Below are 11,799 nucleotides of genomic sequence, written 5' to 3'. Positions count from 1 at the left end.
TATGTGTGACGAGCTATTCTGTTTTATTGGTTGTGATTTTGAGTGTAGCATACAGTCTCTGGCTTGAAGATCTCTATTGTGTTGTTGCTGTGACCTTTGAAGGGTATCTGATAGAAACTTGGGGTTATCTGAGTTCTCGACATGATCTGTTGTACGTCTGGGCTTGTTTTGTAGCCAGGCGACAGTTGTATTGTCATTCAGGACGCACAGTGGTGGCCTTGTACACTGTAGCTGTATTTAGTCGAGTGTGTGACGCCCTGCTGGAGCTATGGATCCTCAGCAGCCTGTTTTTAGCTTGATGAAGCGGTTCTGTCCTTGTCTCAGTCTGCTGCCGCTGCCAGTAGGTATCCTCTCTCTCTATACCCAGTGAGCATTTGAATATGAAAGAAAACTGAGGAGCTTTTACTCTCTGTTTATTTTTGTCTTAAAAGTAGTTTTATGTGACTTGTAAAACTGGTCATATTCTGTTAATGATCTCATATTTTTACATAGACATCAACATTGGTTGTTGCACATTCTAATGATATTTCTTTAGGCTACCCATCCATTGTTTTGTATGTTATGAGATATGCAGTATGGTATCGGTTTTCTTTGTGGCAGTACAGGGTGATGACCTGTTCTCTGGCTTGCCCCCCCCCCCTCAGAGTCAGGACTGGAGTAAGAGTGATGAGAGGCTCCTGCAGGCTGTTGAGCAGAATGAACCTGACAAAGTCTCCGCTCTCATCGTCAAAAAAGGTCTCTGTCCCACCAAGCTGGATGCTGAGGGCAAGTCAGCGTAAGTTAATCATCTAATTTTTACCCTTAAAAGTTACTTTGGGAATTAAACAATTACTTGTAATATTCAAATTCCTTAAAGTTGCATTAAGATTATGGAACATGATTTATTGTGTGGGAGTATTTAGATCAATCCAGTTCTTTATCAATTCTTTTTTGACCTTTTTCTGTTAAATGGTTTGGTTTCATTCCCTGCTTTCTCTTGAACTAAAACTAATGATTAGAGAAATCGGCAGTGTTGGAGCTGAAGAATGCTCAGATTTTAAATGGAAACCAATTCTCATTTCTCATCTCTAATCCTTCCTTCTGACAGCTTTCACCTCTGTGCATCACGAGGCCGACTAGACTGTCTGGAGGTGATCATCTCTCATGGAGCAGATCTCAACATCCCTGATGGTGCCGGTACAGCATTTTATTTACTGAATAACAGTCTAATCTCATAACCCAAGGTTGTTGAATTGCACGTGTCATGGATTGTTTATAAATGTCTGTTTATAACTGACTGACTCCAGGCTTCAGCGCCCTTCACCTCGCGGCCAAGAATGGCCAGCCAGAGTGTTTAAAGAGACTCTTACAGGTAAAATACAAAGTGACACCACTGTCTGGTCAGCCAGTTAATATTGGAAAATACACTGAAAATGGATAAAGGACTTTGCAAATGAATCTTTATGATTTTGTTTTGTGTTTTAACTAACAGGAAAGGTTGACAGTAGATTGCACAGACAGCATTGGCAGGACACCACTTCATCACGCAGGTAACAGTTACACAACCACAACAATTTGCATGCTACACACATAGATCCCATTCAACCTAATTTAAGTATTGAAAACAAGCCAGCATCATATGTTATATGTAAACCTTTGATATCAACCATAGTTCTGACTATTTTCTGCAGCAGTCAGTGGCTGCTTGTCCTGCACTGAGACTCTGTGGGACTTTAAAGCCAACATGGATAACCAAGACAGTGTAAGTTGATGATTACAGTTAAAGTATATGAATTTTTTTTTTAATTGTTGTGTGAGATGGAATTTTCAGGGTTTTACTTCTTATTTACTTTTGGTCTTATTCAGTACATTAGACAACATTATCAAATATCCATCTGCGCTGTTGCTCCATGATGTTTGGATGTTCATATGTGTGTCTCTGTCAGGATGGGGCCACACCTCTGATCTTAGCAGCCCAGATGAGCAGAGTGGAGATTTGTGTGTTCCTGTTGGGACGAGGTGCTAATGCAAACATACAGGACAACCAGGGAAGGTACTGGTACTTAGTTAGTTAGCTAGTTACCTAGTTAGTTAGCAGGGCAGCTTAACTCTCCTTCATCCATCTCACTGTTGCTGTAGCCTTGACAGATGGAATGACTGAGAGGGAGAGACAGTGGGGGGCCTGTTGGGGCAGACTTGAACATGATGCAGCTTCTTCAGCTAAGCTAGACCCTAAAAACCTCATCAGGATTATTCTCACAGCAGTAGGGTTGCAGGATAATGTAGGATACAGGAAGGATTCCCGTAAAAGGTCTCCAGTAGTTGGGAGTGCTTGGGAGAGATTTGGATGGATGGAGGTCAGGACCTCTAGCAGGGAGCATCCGCTTTTAATTTTGGCTTAGATCGCCCCTGGGAGAAGATGATTATAGGAATTTCCTCATGGTTAACATTAACAAGGTTGAAGAATGCAATTTTTTCAGGCTGTATCATTACATCAAATCAAAATGTTTCACTGCTTTATACTTTATATCATATACTGTAATTTCCTAGTAATTCCTCCTGGCTCAAAGTCGTTTAGGTTTTATCATACTACATGTTTGTAATGATCTGATCATGCTAATGATCTGCCCCTTACTACAATTATATAGATCTAAAATACTGTAAATATACTGTGTGATTTCTACAGTACTAATTTTGATGACAATGTTTGTGAATCACAGATCTGCATTAATGCTGGCCTGTGAGAGTGACAGTGTTGAAACCGTAGAGGCTCTGCTGAGAGGCGGGGCCAACACACAAGTGGTTGACGCCCTTGGACACAAAGCTGCCGACTACAGTGTAACCACAAGCAACCAACGTGTCATACAGATGTTGCAGGATGGAGTACCTCCAGGTACAGTATGAGGCCTGGGGGCCTTTTTGATTTGTAGCAATAGAGAGGATAGAATTATTATAAATCAGGCCTAACTAGTTTGGGTAAATCAATTGAATAAATGAAACAGCTCATGACAACACAACATGTGGTAGCAGCATCTTGCAGACTATCAGTATGGCTTCTGTTTGTGACTGTGCTTCTCTGGATCCTGGCTCTTAAGCTGTAAGACTGTATTAAAGTGGATCAGGAGGACAGCTGGGTGTGATTGCAAAGTGGGGTTTGAATAAAAAGGAGACGAAAGGCTTGTTCCACTTTTATCTCCCAACAAAGACATAGCTGTTATATGAAAAACAGATGTGTGACTGGTTGGAAAAGGAGATGAAGGAGAGAATTTGGTGTGCATATGATGCCTGACCGCATTAGCTTTTATTCTTTAATTGGAGATTTTGGTGGATTTACTACTAGATACATGAAAGCCACGACTATAACCTACATGTTAAAAAGTGAGTGGAAGTGAGAGCATGCATGTGCACATATTCTCATGTGCCTCTGGCAGTTCGATGAAGCTCACTGCTATAGAGGTTAAAGTATTTTGCTGTGTGTGTCTTTTCCTTCTGCATACGTAGCTTCTGAGGGCGCAGGCGAGGAGGTAATGTTGCATAGCTGTGTGTTGCATCACTCCCTCCATCAATGAGATCACGGCCCAATTTGGCCGATCATATTGTGCATGTTTTCCAATATGAGGTCATTGTTTTTGTGTGCTTCTTTCTTTTTGTTGGCTTTCATTCCCCCTGTTGTTGCTCCATTTTCCCATTTTAAGTTGAGCTTTACCTCTACTGATCCCCCTCCCAACCCCCACACAGCCCCCCCAAGTTCCCTCAGGCGCGTCATCAGTGCAAGGGGGGACTACCCCCCGCAAACGGAAAGCTCCTCCACCACCTCGCTCTCCTCTTCAGGTACTGTAAGAACCATCTCAGTGGATGGAAAACACATTTTAACCACAACCCTGCCTTACAGTATTGCCAGCACATTTAACCTATATCGGTGGTAGCAATGTCTGTAATCACTGAAATGTCACCATCACACGTTGCATATGTGAAATGTTAAACCTGTGAGTTTTTTCATCTTCATTTTGTGACTCCCAGTTTTGGACCAGTTGACCTCTGTTTTACTATAATTAATTGGTAATGTATCTTAAAAGATTAAGTGAACAGTACCATCTCTGTAATGACTAATAAAGAGTTATTTGATTGTTTTTCCATCACAAAGATGCAGGGTTTGCCACCATCTCCACAGCCCCACAGTCCTGCTCCCCCTGCACAGTCCCCTGAGCCTCAGTCCCAGTCTCCTTCTCCTTCTCCCCAGCCTCCAGAAGCACAGCAATCAGCCCAGGTTGGCACCTGATAATTGGCTTGTCATAGTTGATGTTCACCCTTCGTATTACATGAAACGCAAACTTTGCTAGGTTGTCACAGTGTTTTGTGGCTGTCTCTGTTAGGCGGAGGACGAGGAGGTGTTTGAAGAGATCAGACGGCTCCGTCTGGAGAGAGGCCGTCTGCTCCAGAAGATCAAAGCCTTGGAGCAGCAGCATCAGAGTGCCATCTCTGCCTTGGAGGAGGTACTGCAGGCAAAAATGTTTCAGGATTTCATTTAAACCTGTTTCTATTCATTAGAGCTGTGTCTGCATCTGCATCAGAAATTATTTATGAAGACTGAGTGTTACTTTTTCTAACCTTTATTTCTTACACATGTGTGTTTGTGTTTGTGTTTGTACTGTAGCTGTCCGAACTAAAGCAGCGTCTAGAGGAGGCAGAGGCGGAGAGGGACAAGCTGCTTGAGGAGCTGAAGGGAGGTCATGGAATAGGGGTCAGTGACTCTGAGGACATGGATGAAATGTTGGACTTCCCAGGTATGTGATCTTTGTGTGCATGTACTTCCCCGGCCCTGGCACAGAGCATGCATGTACTTCCATGCATGTGTCCCTGTCACACCACATGGGCATTCCTGCATCTCTCATGTCAGGAAGTACACTGATTGATTTATGTTGCGGTTTCTCTTGAACTTTCCCTCTAGAGAAGCTGCTCTCGAAGCGCTCCAGAGCCTCCCCTGCTCAGGATGAGGCCACTTCTCAAGCAGACTCTGACTCAGCCAGCCCCTCTCCTGCCCCTGCAGACCCAGGAGCTGTTGCTGAGCTGCGTAAACAAATAGAGGAACTTAAGTCACAGAACTCTGAACTTGTTCTCAAAGTACAGGTGAGGTCAGGGAGTGCACAAATACACACCTGAACGCACCCACACTCACACCTACTGACACATATGCAGAGAAAAAATTCTCATTCGACTGACATGTCCCACCATAAATACACTAAACATGAACATAATCAACCTTTTCACTCTCTCACATGCAAACACACACACAGGCCTCTTTAAAGAGGATAAATTGATAGGGAGATGATGGTTCCCTAGCAGAAGATGAAGATGCCGGGTCAAGGCAGCTTGAGTGTCCCTGGCTGGAGCATTAGTCATGACCACTTAAATGTTATGACGCTGCGCTCTGGTACACTAATGCACTGAGGCAGTTGTGCTCATACAAGTATAAATAGAACAACACAACATCAGATGCAGACATGGGGGCATTTTGTAGTCATTCTTCACTAACTGGGTCATGCTGGTTGAAGCGCTGAAGTCTGTTTGAAGTATTCTGTTCTGGTGTGGTTGTTCATTCAGCGCTGTCTGAGCGGCAGGGATCTAGGCCAAGAACTTGAGTTCTTCTCTGCTGAGTGACAAAGAACCAGATAGGAAAGTGGGGAAATGTAAGGTCGGATAGGAGAGAAAGGAGAGATTGTATCTGTGGAAAAAGGTTAGAATTAAGCTGGAACCAAACCTCCTGTTGTCATTTTCTGTATATGGTGGATATAGTGACTTAAGTTAATTAAAGGGAGTCCCTGGGAGTATCGTTTCGCCTGTGAAAACAATTGTACAATTTCTTCTTTGGACTTTAGTTTATAAATAAATTATACATTTAAAATGGAAGCTCTTTGTCACAAACTGGGGGAAAAGCAGGAAGGATGCAATGAAATGATACTATCAAGTTTCATCATGGGAAATGTAGTATCGACTGTTTTTAGAGCTATCAGCATCGACTGATAAACTGTACAAGGCATCCTAATGAAAGGTGAAAACCTCCATAAGCTACTTTAATTTCCTCTGTGTTGTATACAGATGCTGGAGATGTTTGAGAAGGATGACACAGACATGCAGACCGCCAGCACGGACTCCGTCCCCTTAGCTCAGTATGAGACCTTGAGGAAGGAGTTTGAAGCCCTTCAGGAGCGATTGTCCCTGGCCCAGGCTTCAGAGGAGGCCTCCAGCGTGGCAGAGCAGTGGTAAGACGGATTCAGTTATTCATTCATTCAAACTGATTTACCACTCGTAAGCTGAAACAGCCAACATGGTTCACATTCATTATGAGATGTGCACACCTTTGCTAATATCAGCTCCAAAACTCAAAATCAGGGCCATTTTTAAAAGTGCTGAGCATTTGTATTTTTTCCTGCAGCATGCTGGAGGCTGAGCAAGCTTAGATGCTAAATGGATACTCATGACAGCATGGATTTGTTGGTTCCTTTACCTGTTTTTCATAATATTTATTGTTTCTCCAACATCATTGTTGTTTATCTCCTATTCTGAGGAATTAATTATATTTGTATTAAAATAAACTGTATGTACGACAGGTTGCAGTTGTATGCTTCAATAATCCAGTGTTAATGTGATGTAATGGTGAAATGATTAGTTGATTAATGAATACATAGGAAATTTACTATCAGAATTTATTGAGCAAAATGCAAAAAATATTTTTTTTTCCAGTGGGAATATTTCTTTGTCTTTTTAAGTTTGTAAAATGATTATCTTTGTTTTTTTTTGGACAAATCAGGCAATTTGAAGACATCACATTTTTTATACTGTTTTCTGATTGGTAAAGACTAAATCATTAACTGATTAATCAAATAAATAATTGTCAGATTATTACACAAATGGAAATAATTTAACTGTAGAATTAGTTTGATGCTAAATATGTATTTTCATTGATGTGATTGATTTGTTCAGTTACGTTTTGCAATGTTTGAGGGATTGATAATGCTTGTCTTGTTTTGCAGTGGTGATGACAAGTCTCAGGAAGGAGGTGCAGATGCAGAGAGCGCAGAGGCTTTGAAGGAGAAGCTGCGTGGGTTGGAAGAGCAGTTGGCATCTTCCCAGTCTGAGCTGGAGGAGCTGAAGGAGCAGATGCGGCTTGGGGTGCTTTCTGTGGAGTGTGGTGAGGGGGATACTGTTGCGGCAGGTGCTGGGACTGAAGGCGGGCCGCGGGCTGCAGAGGAGGGTCCGAGCCAGGAGGCACAGCAGCTGAGAGCAAGGGTGACAGAGCTAGAGGCGGAGCTTGCGAAGAGACAGGGCGGGGAAGGGGGTCAGAACGGCCAGGACAGTGACACAGTCAAACAGCTGACAGAGAAAGTGGAGGACCTCCAGGCTGCTCTGGCCCAGAAAGAGTCTATGAATGTAGAGGGGGAGAAAGACGGCGAAGGAGAAGAGTCGGAAACAGTGAAGTGCCTCCGTGACAAAGTGGCTGAGTTGGAGGCGGCCCTGGCAGAGAGCAGGATATCGGGGAAAGAGGGAGGAGCAACGAGAGATGGAGATCAGGTCCGTCGTCTCCAGGAGCGTTTGGGAGAGCTCGAGGGGCAGCTGAGGAAGAGTGTGCCCCGTTCTGATTTGGAGGAGGTGCAGGTGACTCTAGGGCTCCAGTGTGAGCAGCTTGCCAGGGAGAGGGCCGACGTGGCTAGAAGGCTCAACGATGCCCTCCTGGACCTGGAAAGACTCAGGCCTCCTCTGCGTGCTGATGATGAGGAGGAGGAAGAAGAGGAGGAGCACTCAGAGAGCTCAGAGCCCTCAGTCATATCAGGTGTGTAGTGTCATTTTTTTTTTTTCAAAATATAAAATATTCTGTGTATTTAGTTGTTAGTCTTGGACTCTTCTGTCCCTTTTGTGAGTGAATGAGCATGCCTCTCTCCAATCAGAGCGCACCAGACGCACCTTGGCAGCAGTGAGAGAAGAGCTGGAAGTGGCAAGACAGGAAGCAGCCCAGGCTCTGGATTGTCTGTGTGCAGAGCGAGAGGGCCGGGCACAGGACGCCCTGCAGCTGAAAGATGCGGTGGCGCTCTCAAAACACAAGGAGGCGCTGTCCGCAGTATCAGAACAGCTAGCTCAGACACTGCAGGAGCTCCAGGAGGAGAAGACCCTTCGTAGCCACGCTGAGGAGCAGGCTGCCGCACTAGAGGCCAAACTGAAGCCCATGCAGGACGCCATACCCAGAGAGGAGCATGAGAAAATCAAGGTCAGCAGGGACATTCACAAATATAGAGGATTGGAGGGACAGACTCAGAGGAGAGGGGCTAGCTCATTAGCTCATTAGCTGCAACACAGTGTCTTAAGAAGATACAGTGTTGCCACTACTACATTTCAGGCCATTTCTCATTGGGCTACATGCTTTTGGTTCAGGTAAGAAGAGTCACCAAATATGGCCTGTCAGATTTCTAGAGCCCCATACCCCTGGGTGTTGCCCCTGAGTTGATGTGTGATTATCATGAAGTAAGTTATCTACCATTTTGAAATGGCTCAGTAGAATTAAACTAAAGCTGAAGATTCACTAGGGAAATGCTTGTCTGCTCTAAATAAATAAGGGAGTTCACCTCAAATTGGGGTAAAAAGCATAAGTAAGTGGGCTGCACATACTCTGGTACATCACAGTAGATATAGTAATGTGAAAAGGCATGCAGACAGACAAATGTAATTGCATTTCCATCTCACTTAGGAGTACATTTTGCGAACAAATTTGCCATAAACTTTCCAATCATCACTGAACAGAAAGTTATGATTCGTCAGTCTTTGCTTCTTGCCTCACAGGCAGAGCTCCAGCGCTCCCTGCAGGTCAGTGCGAGCAGTGCAGCAGCAGCACAGGACGCTCTCACTGAGAAGGAGATGGAGCTTAGAGAGCTCAAGTCCCAGAAGGCCGCAGAACAGGGTCTGATCTCTAAGGAGGACCACGAGGCCCTACGGCTCTCTTTGCAGGCTGAGATCAACGCCATCACCGCTCGCTTCAATGACCTCACCCGCAAACATGAGAAGACCTGCACCGAGGTGTGTGTGCGTGTGTGTGCGGTGTGTGTGCGTGTGTGTGCGTACGTGCACGCGTGTATGCATGTGTGTTATTGTTTCTGGCTTCTCCAATCCCTTCTAATGCTATCTAAAGCCACATTAGATGTTATTGTGTCTGCCACAAAGTGAGCCATGTTCCATGAAGGCCTCTTTCCTGTCTCTACATTATTCATATGTGTGCTACTTTCTCTATTCACTACCTTGCTCTGTTTCATTGATCCCTCTGTATATGTGCTTACTGATGTGCTGAAGTGGGGTTACATTGCACTATAGGCTCCTGATGTCCAAATGTCATTTCTCTCTTCACCTGTGCATTCAGATATAAATACTCTCACTTTGTAAACTGAGTAATTGCCTCTCCAATTCAGGTTGACAAACACAGAGAAGGGGTCACATTGTCACACAGAGAATGATATCTTCTAATGGCGTTTTATGTATTTCATAAATTGAGTCCGGCTCAAAGTAGAGGGCATTTTATTACAGATATATGGTCTCTTTAGCACCCAATCATTAAGTGCTGGTAGGTGCTTAGACACACCCTTGTATGTAAGTTCCCTAAAACAGAAACACATTTGAATATGATACCCAAGGCAGATGTGTGTAGATTTACTGTGGCTTGGTTTACTGCACTGCAACCACAGCGTGAGTGTATGAAGATCAAAGAAAGAACCGTTACCAAGGGAAATTCCCCTGAGCAAAAAAACAGACAAAAATGGTTGTGGGAATAGGCATTTTGAGGGAGAGATATTTTAGATTTTACAGAGAAAATGAAAACATTTCAAAACAAGTCATACAAGACAAAGTATAGCTTGAGATGCATGGTAAAGCCAATCAAACAGCAATTTAAATATCTCATTTACTTAAAGTTCTACACTATATAAGCAGAAAAGATCTGAACTGGTAATATGACCAAACAGATGGTATTATTTACACAGGGTGTTATTGGTGGTTTCACTGGTCTAGGTGTTCCAGGTGCAGAGGGAGGCTCTCTTTAACAAGAGTGAGCGGCAGGTCGCTGAGTCCCAGCTGGTCACAGTGCAGCAGCAGCTTTCTGAACTGCAGGCGCAATCCAGCCACATCCAGGAGCTTCACAAGGACATCCAGGAATCCCAGGGCCTGGTCAAGGAGAAAGACCGTAAGGTGAGAGATTGTAGGGCTAGTTCAAACAACTGCTGTTGAAGCACCTATGAGCTGACCAAACTGACGTGTCTGTCTTTGCGCAGATAACAGAGCTGTCCAAGGAGGTGTTCCGGCTAAAGGAGGCCTTGGGAGCTCTCTCACCTCCTCTCGGCATCACGTCCTCCTCCTCATCCACCCATCATGGTAACCCTGGGCAGCAAGTGGCACTGCAGAACAGAATTTCTATACTCACCCAGCAGCTCCAGGTGAGGAGAGGCTTGACACAAGGGATATGTAAAGTGAGATATCACCATCTATAAAGTGCCATCATCTGTAAAAAGAAGAAAAAAGAAAAAAAAAGATTAAACAAATGTTCATGTGACAGTAAAATTGTTTTGCAGGATTGGGAGAGGAAGCACAAACAGGTGGTGGCTGTATATCGCTCCCATTTACTGGCAGCTGTACAGGTCAGTTGAATGCACACATACACACCAGAGCACAAATTCAGACTTAAACCTTTGTTATGAGACCTTTTCTTGAGGATTTCAGTGTGTGTAAGTGTGATTATGAGTGCTGGATCAATTCAGTTTTTCTATGTGCGACTGGCTGGACGGACACTTATAGTCCGGACTGTGAATGGCACTGACTGCTGAATTTGTCCCCCTTTGTGGTGTAGACAATAAAGAGTGGGCAGGCTTAGTCCACCATCTCTGCTTACCAGACGGTGGATGAAATTTCAAAGGAGATGTGGGGGGGAAAGGGGGCTCAGCTCACTCTCTTGTTCTATCAGTTCCATCATACACAAAGTATAATGTTGTAATGTTGGTTCTAATGAGGGATTATTGATGTTGTTGACCTTTTAAGAGAACTGTTGGCTACTTAGTTTCTTCCTCTTTGTGTTTTTGGCTGATAGAAGCTTTTCAATGCAGACCAGTGCATGCTTTGTGCTTGAACTTTTCAAGCCTCTCTTTGATATGGGACAGGGCTGAGTGTGGGATAGGCTGCACAGTGTGGTTGATCCCTACTCCTGGTAAGTCTGGCATTGACCAATGTGCTGCAAAAGGTTAGAAGTTTAGTTTTTGTAGGTCACTGTGTGTCACTGGCCCCTCTTATTGACTCTGCTTATATAGGAGGGTTGGAGTTTAGCTTGATATCCAGAATGATTGTCAGTTTCTAAAAACCTTGGTGCTACTGGTGGGTCCTATAGAGCCTGTTAGGGGGGCTCTTTCTGAGTTTATGCAACAAAGATTAAAATGCCGTAACTTTACATTCTTACATCATTTTCTGTTGCCAAACAGGGCCGAATGGATGAAGAGGTGCAGGGTCTGCTACTCCAAATCCTGAGGATGACACAGCAGGGACACTGAACCGTAAAACATCTGCAAGTATCTCTACACCTCCAGTCCCTCTACAGGTCAGAATAAAGCATCTCCAGCACAGCAACCTGTGGGACCAGTATCATAAAGATCCCATCCAGAAAGCCAAATACAACTGATCTGTGATCAGACATAGCTGCATGCGTACAATACAGTAACCTAAACAACAGCCTTAAGGATTGACTGATGACCAAGCAGTGAAAAAACAGAACTGTGGAGTGCCTTCATTACATGTCAGGGGTTT

General features: G+C 44.2%; 1 protein-coding gene across 1 annotated transcript; it reads left to right on the top strand.

Annotated features, from left to right (window-relative positions):
- Positions 1-268: 268 nt before the first annotated feature.
- On the top strand, positions 269-11,693 carry ankrd24 (ankyrin repeat domain 24). The gene is made up of 21 exons (XM_022759624.1): positions 269-340; positions 645-775; positions 1,088-1,176; positions 1,287-1,351; positions 1,472-1,529; positions 1,671-1,741; positions 1,926-2,032; positions 2,700-2,872; positions 3,481-3,503; positions 4,124-4,246; positions 4,353-4,472; positions 4,634-4,763; positions 4,928-5,106; positions 6,076-6,239; positions 7,011-7,807; positions 7,923-8,239; positions 8,809-9,042; positions 10,024-10,200; positions 10,284-10,445; positions 10,581-10,646; positions 11,478-11,693. Exons 1-21 carry the CDS (start codon positions 269-271, stop codon positions 11,544-11,546), a joined length of 3,327 nt encoding a protein of 1,108 aa, XP_022615345.1. The 3' UTR covers positions 11,547-11,693.
- The last annotated feature ends 106 nt before the right edge of the window (positions 11,694-11,799 follow it).

Source organism: Seriola dumerili, unplaced genomic scaffold (genome assembly GCF_002260705.1).
Source record: "Seriola dumerili isolate Sdu_G_001 unplaced genomic scaffold, Sdu_1.0 BDQW01000322.1, whole genome shotgun sequence".
NCBI classification, from domain to species: domain Eukaryota; kingdom Metazoa; phylum Chordata; class Actinopteri; order Carangiformes; family Carangidae; genus Seriola; species Seriola dumerili.
Note: the sequence above shows the minus strand (reverse complement) of the source record. Positions and strands in the feature narration are given on the sequence as shown.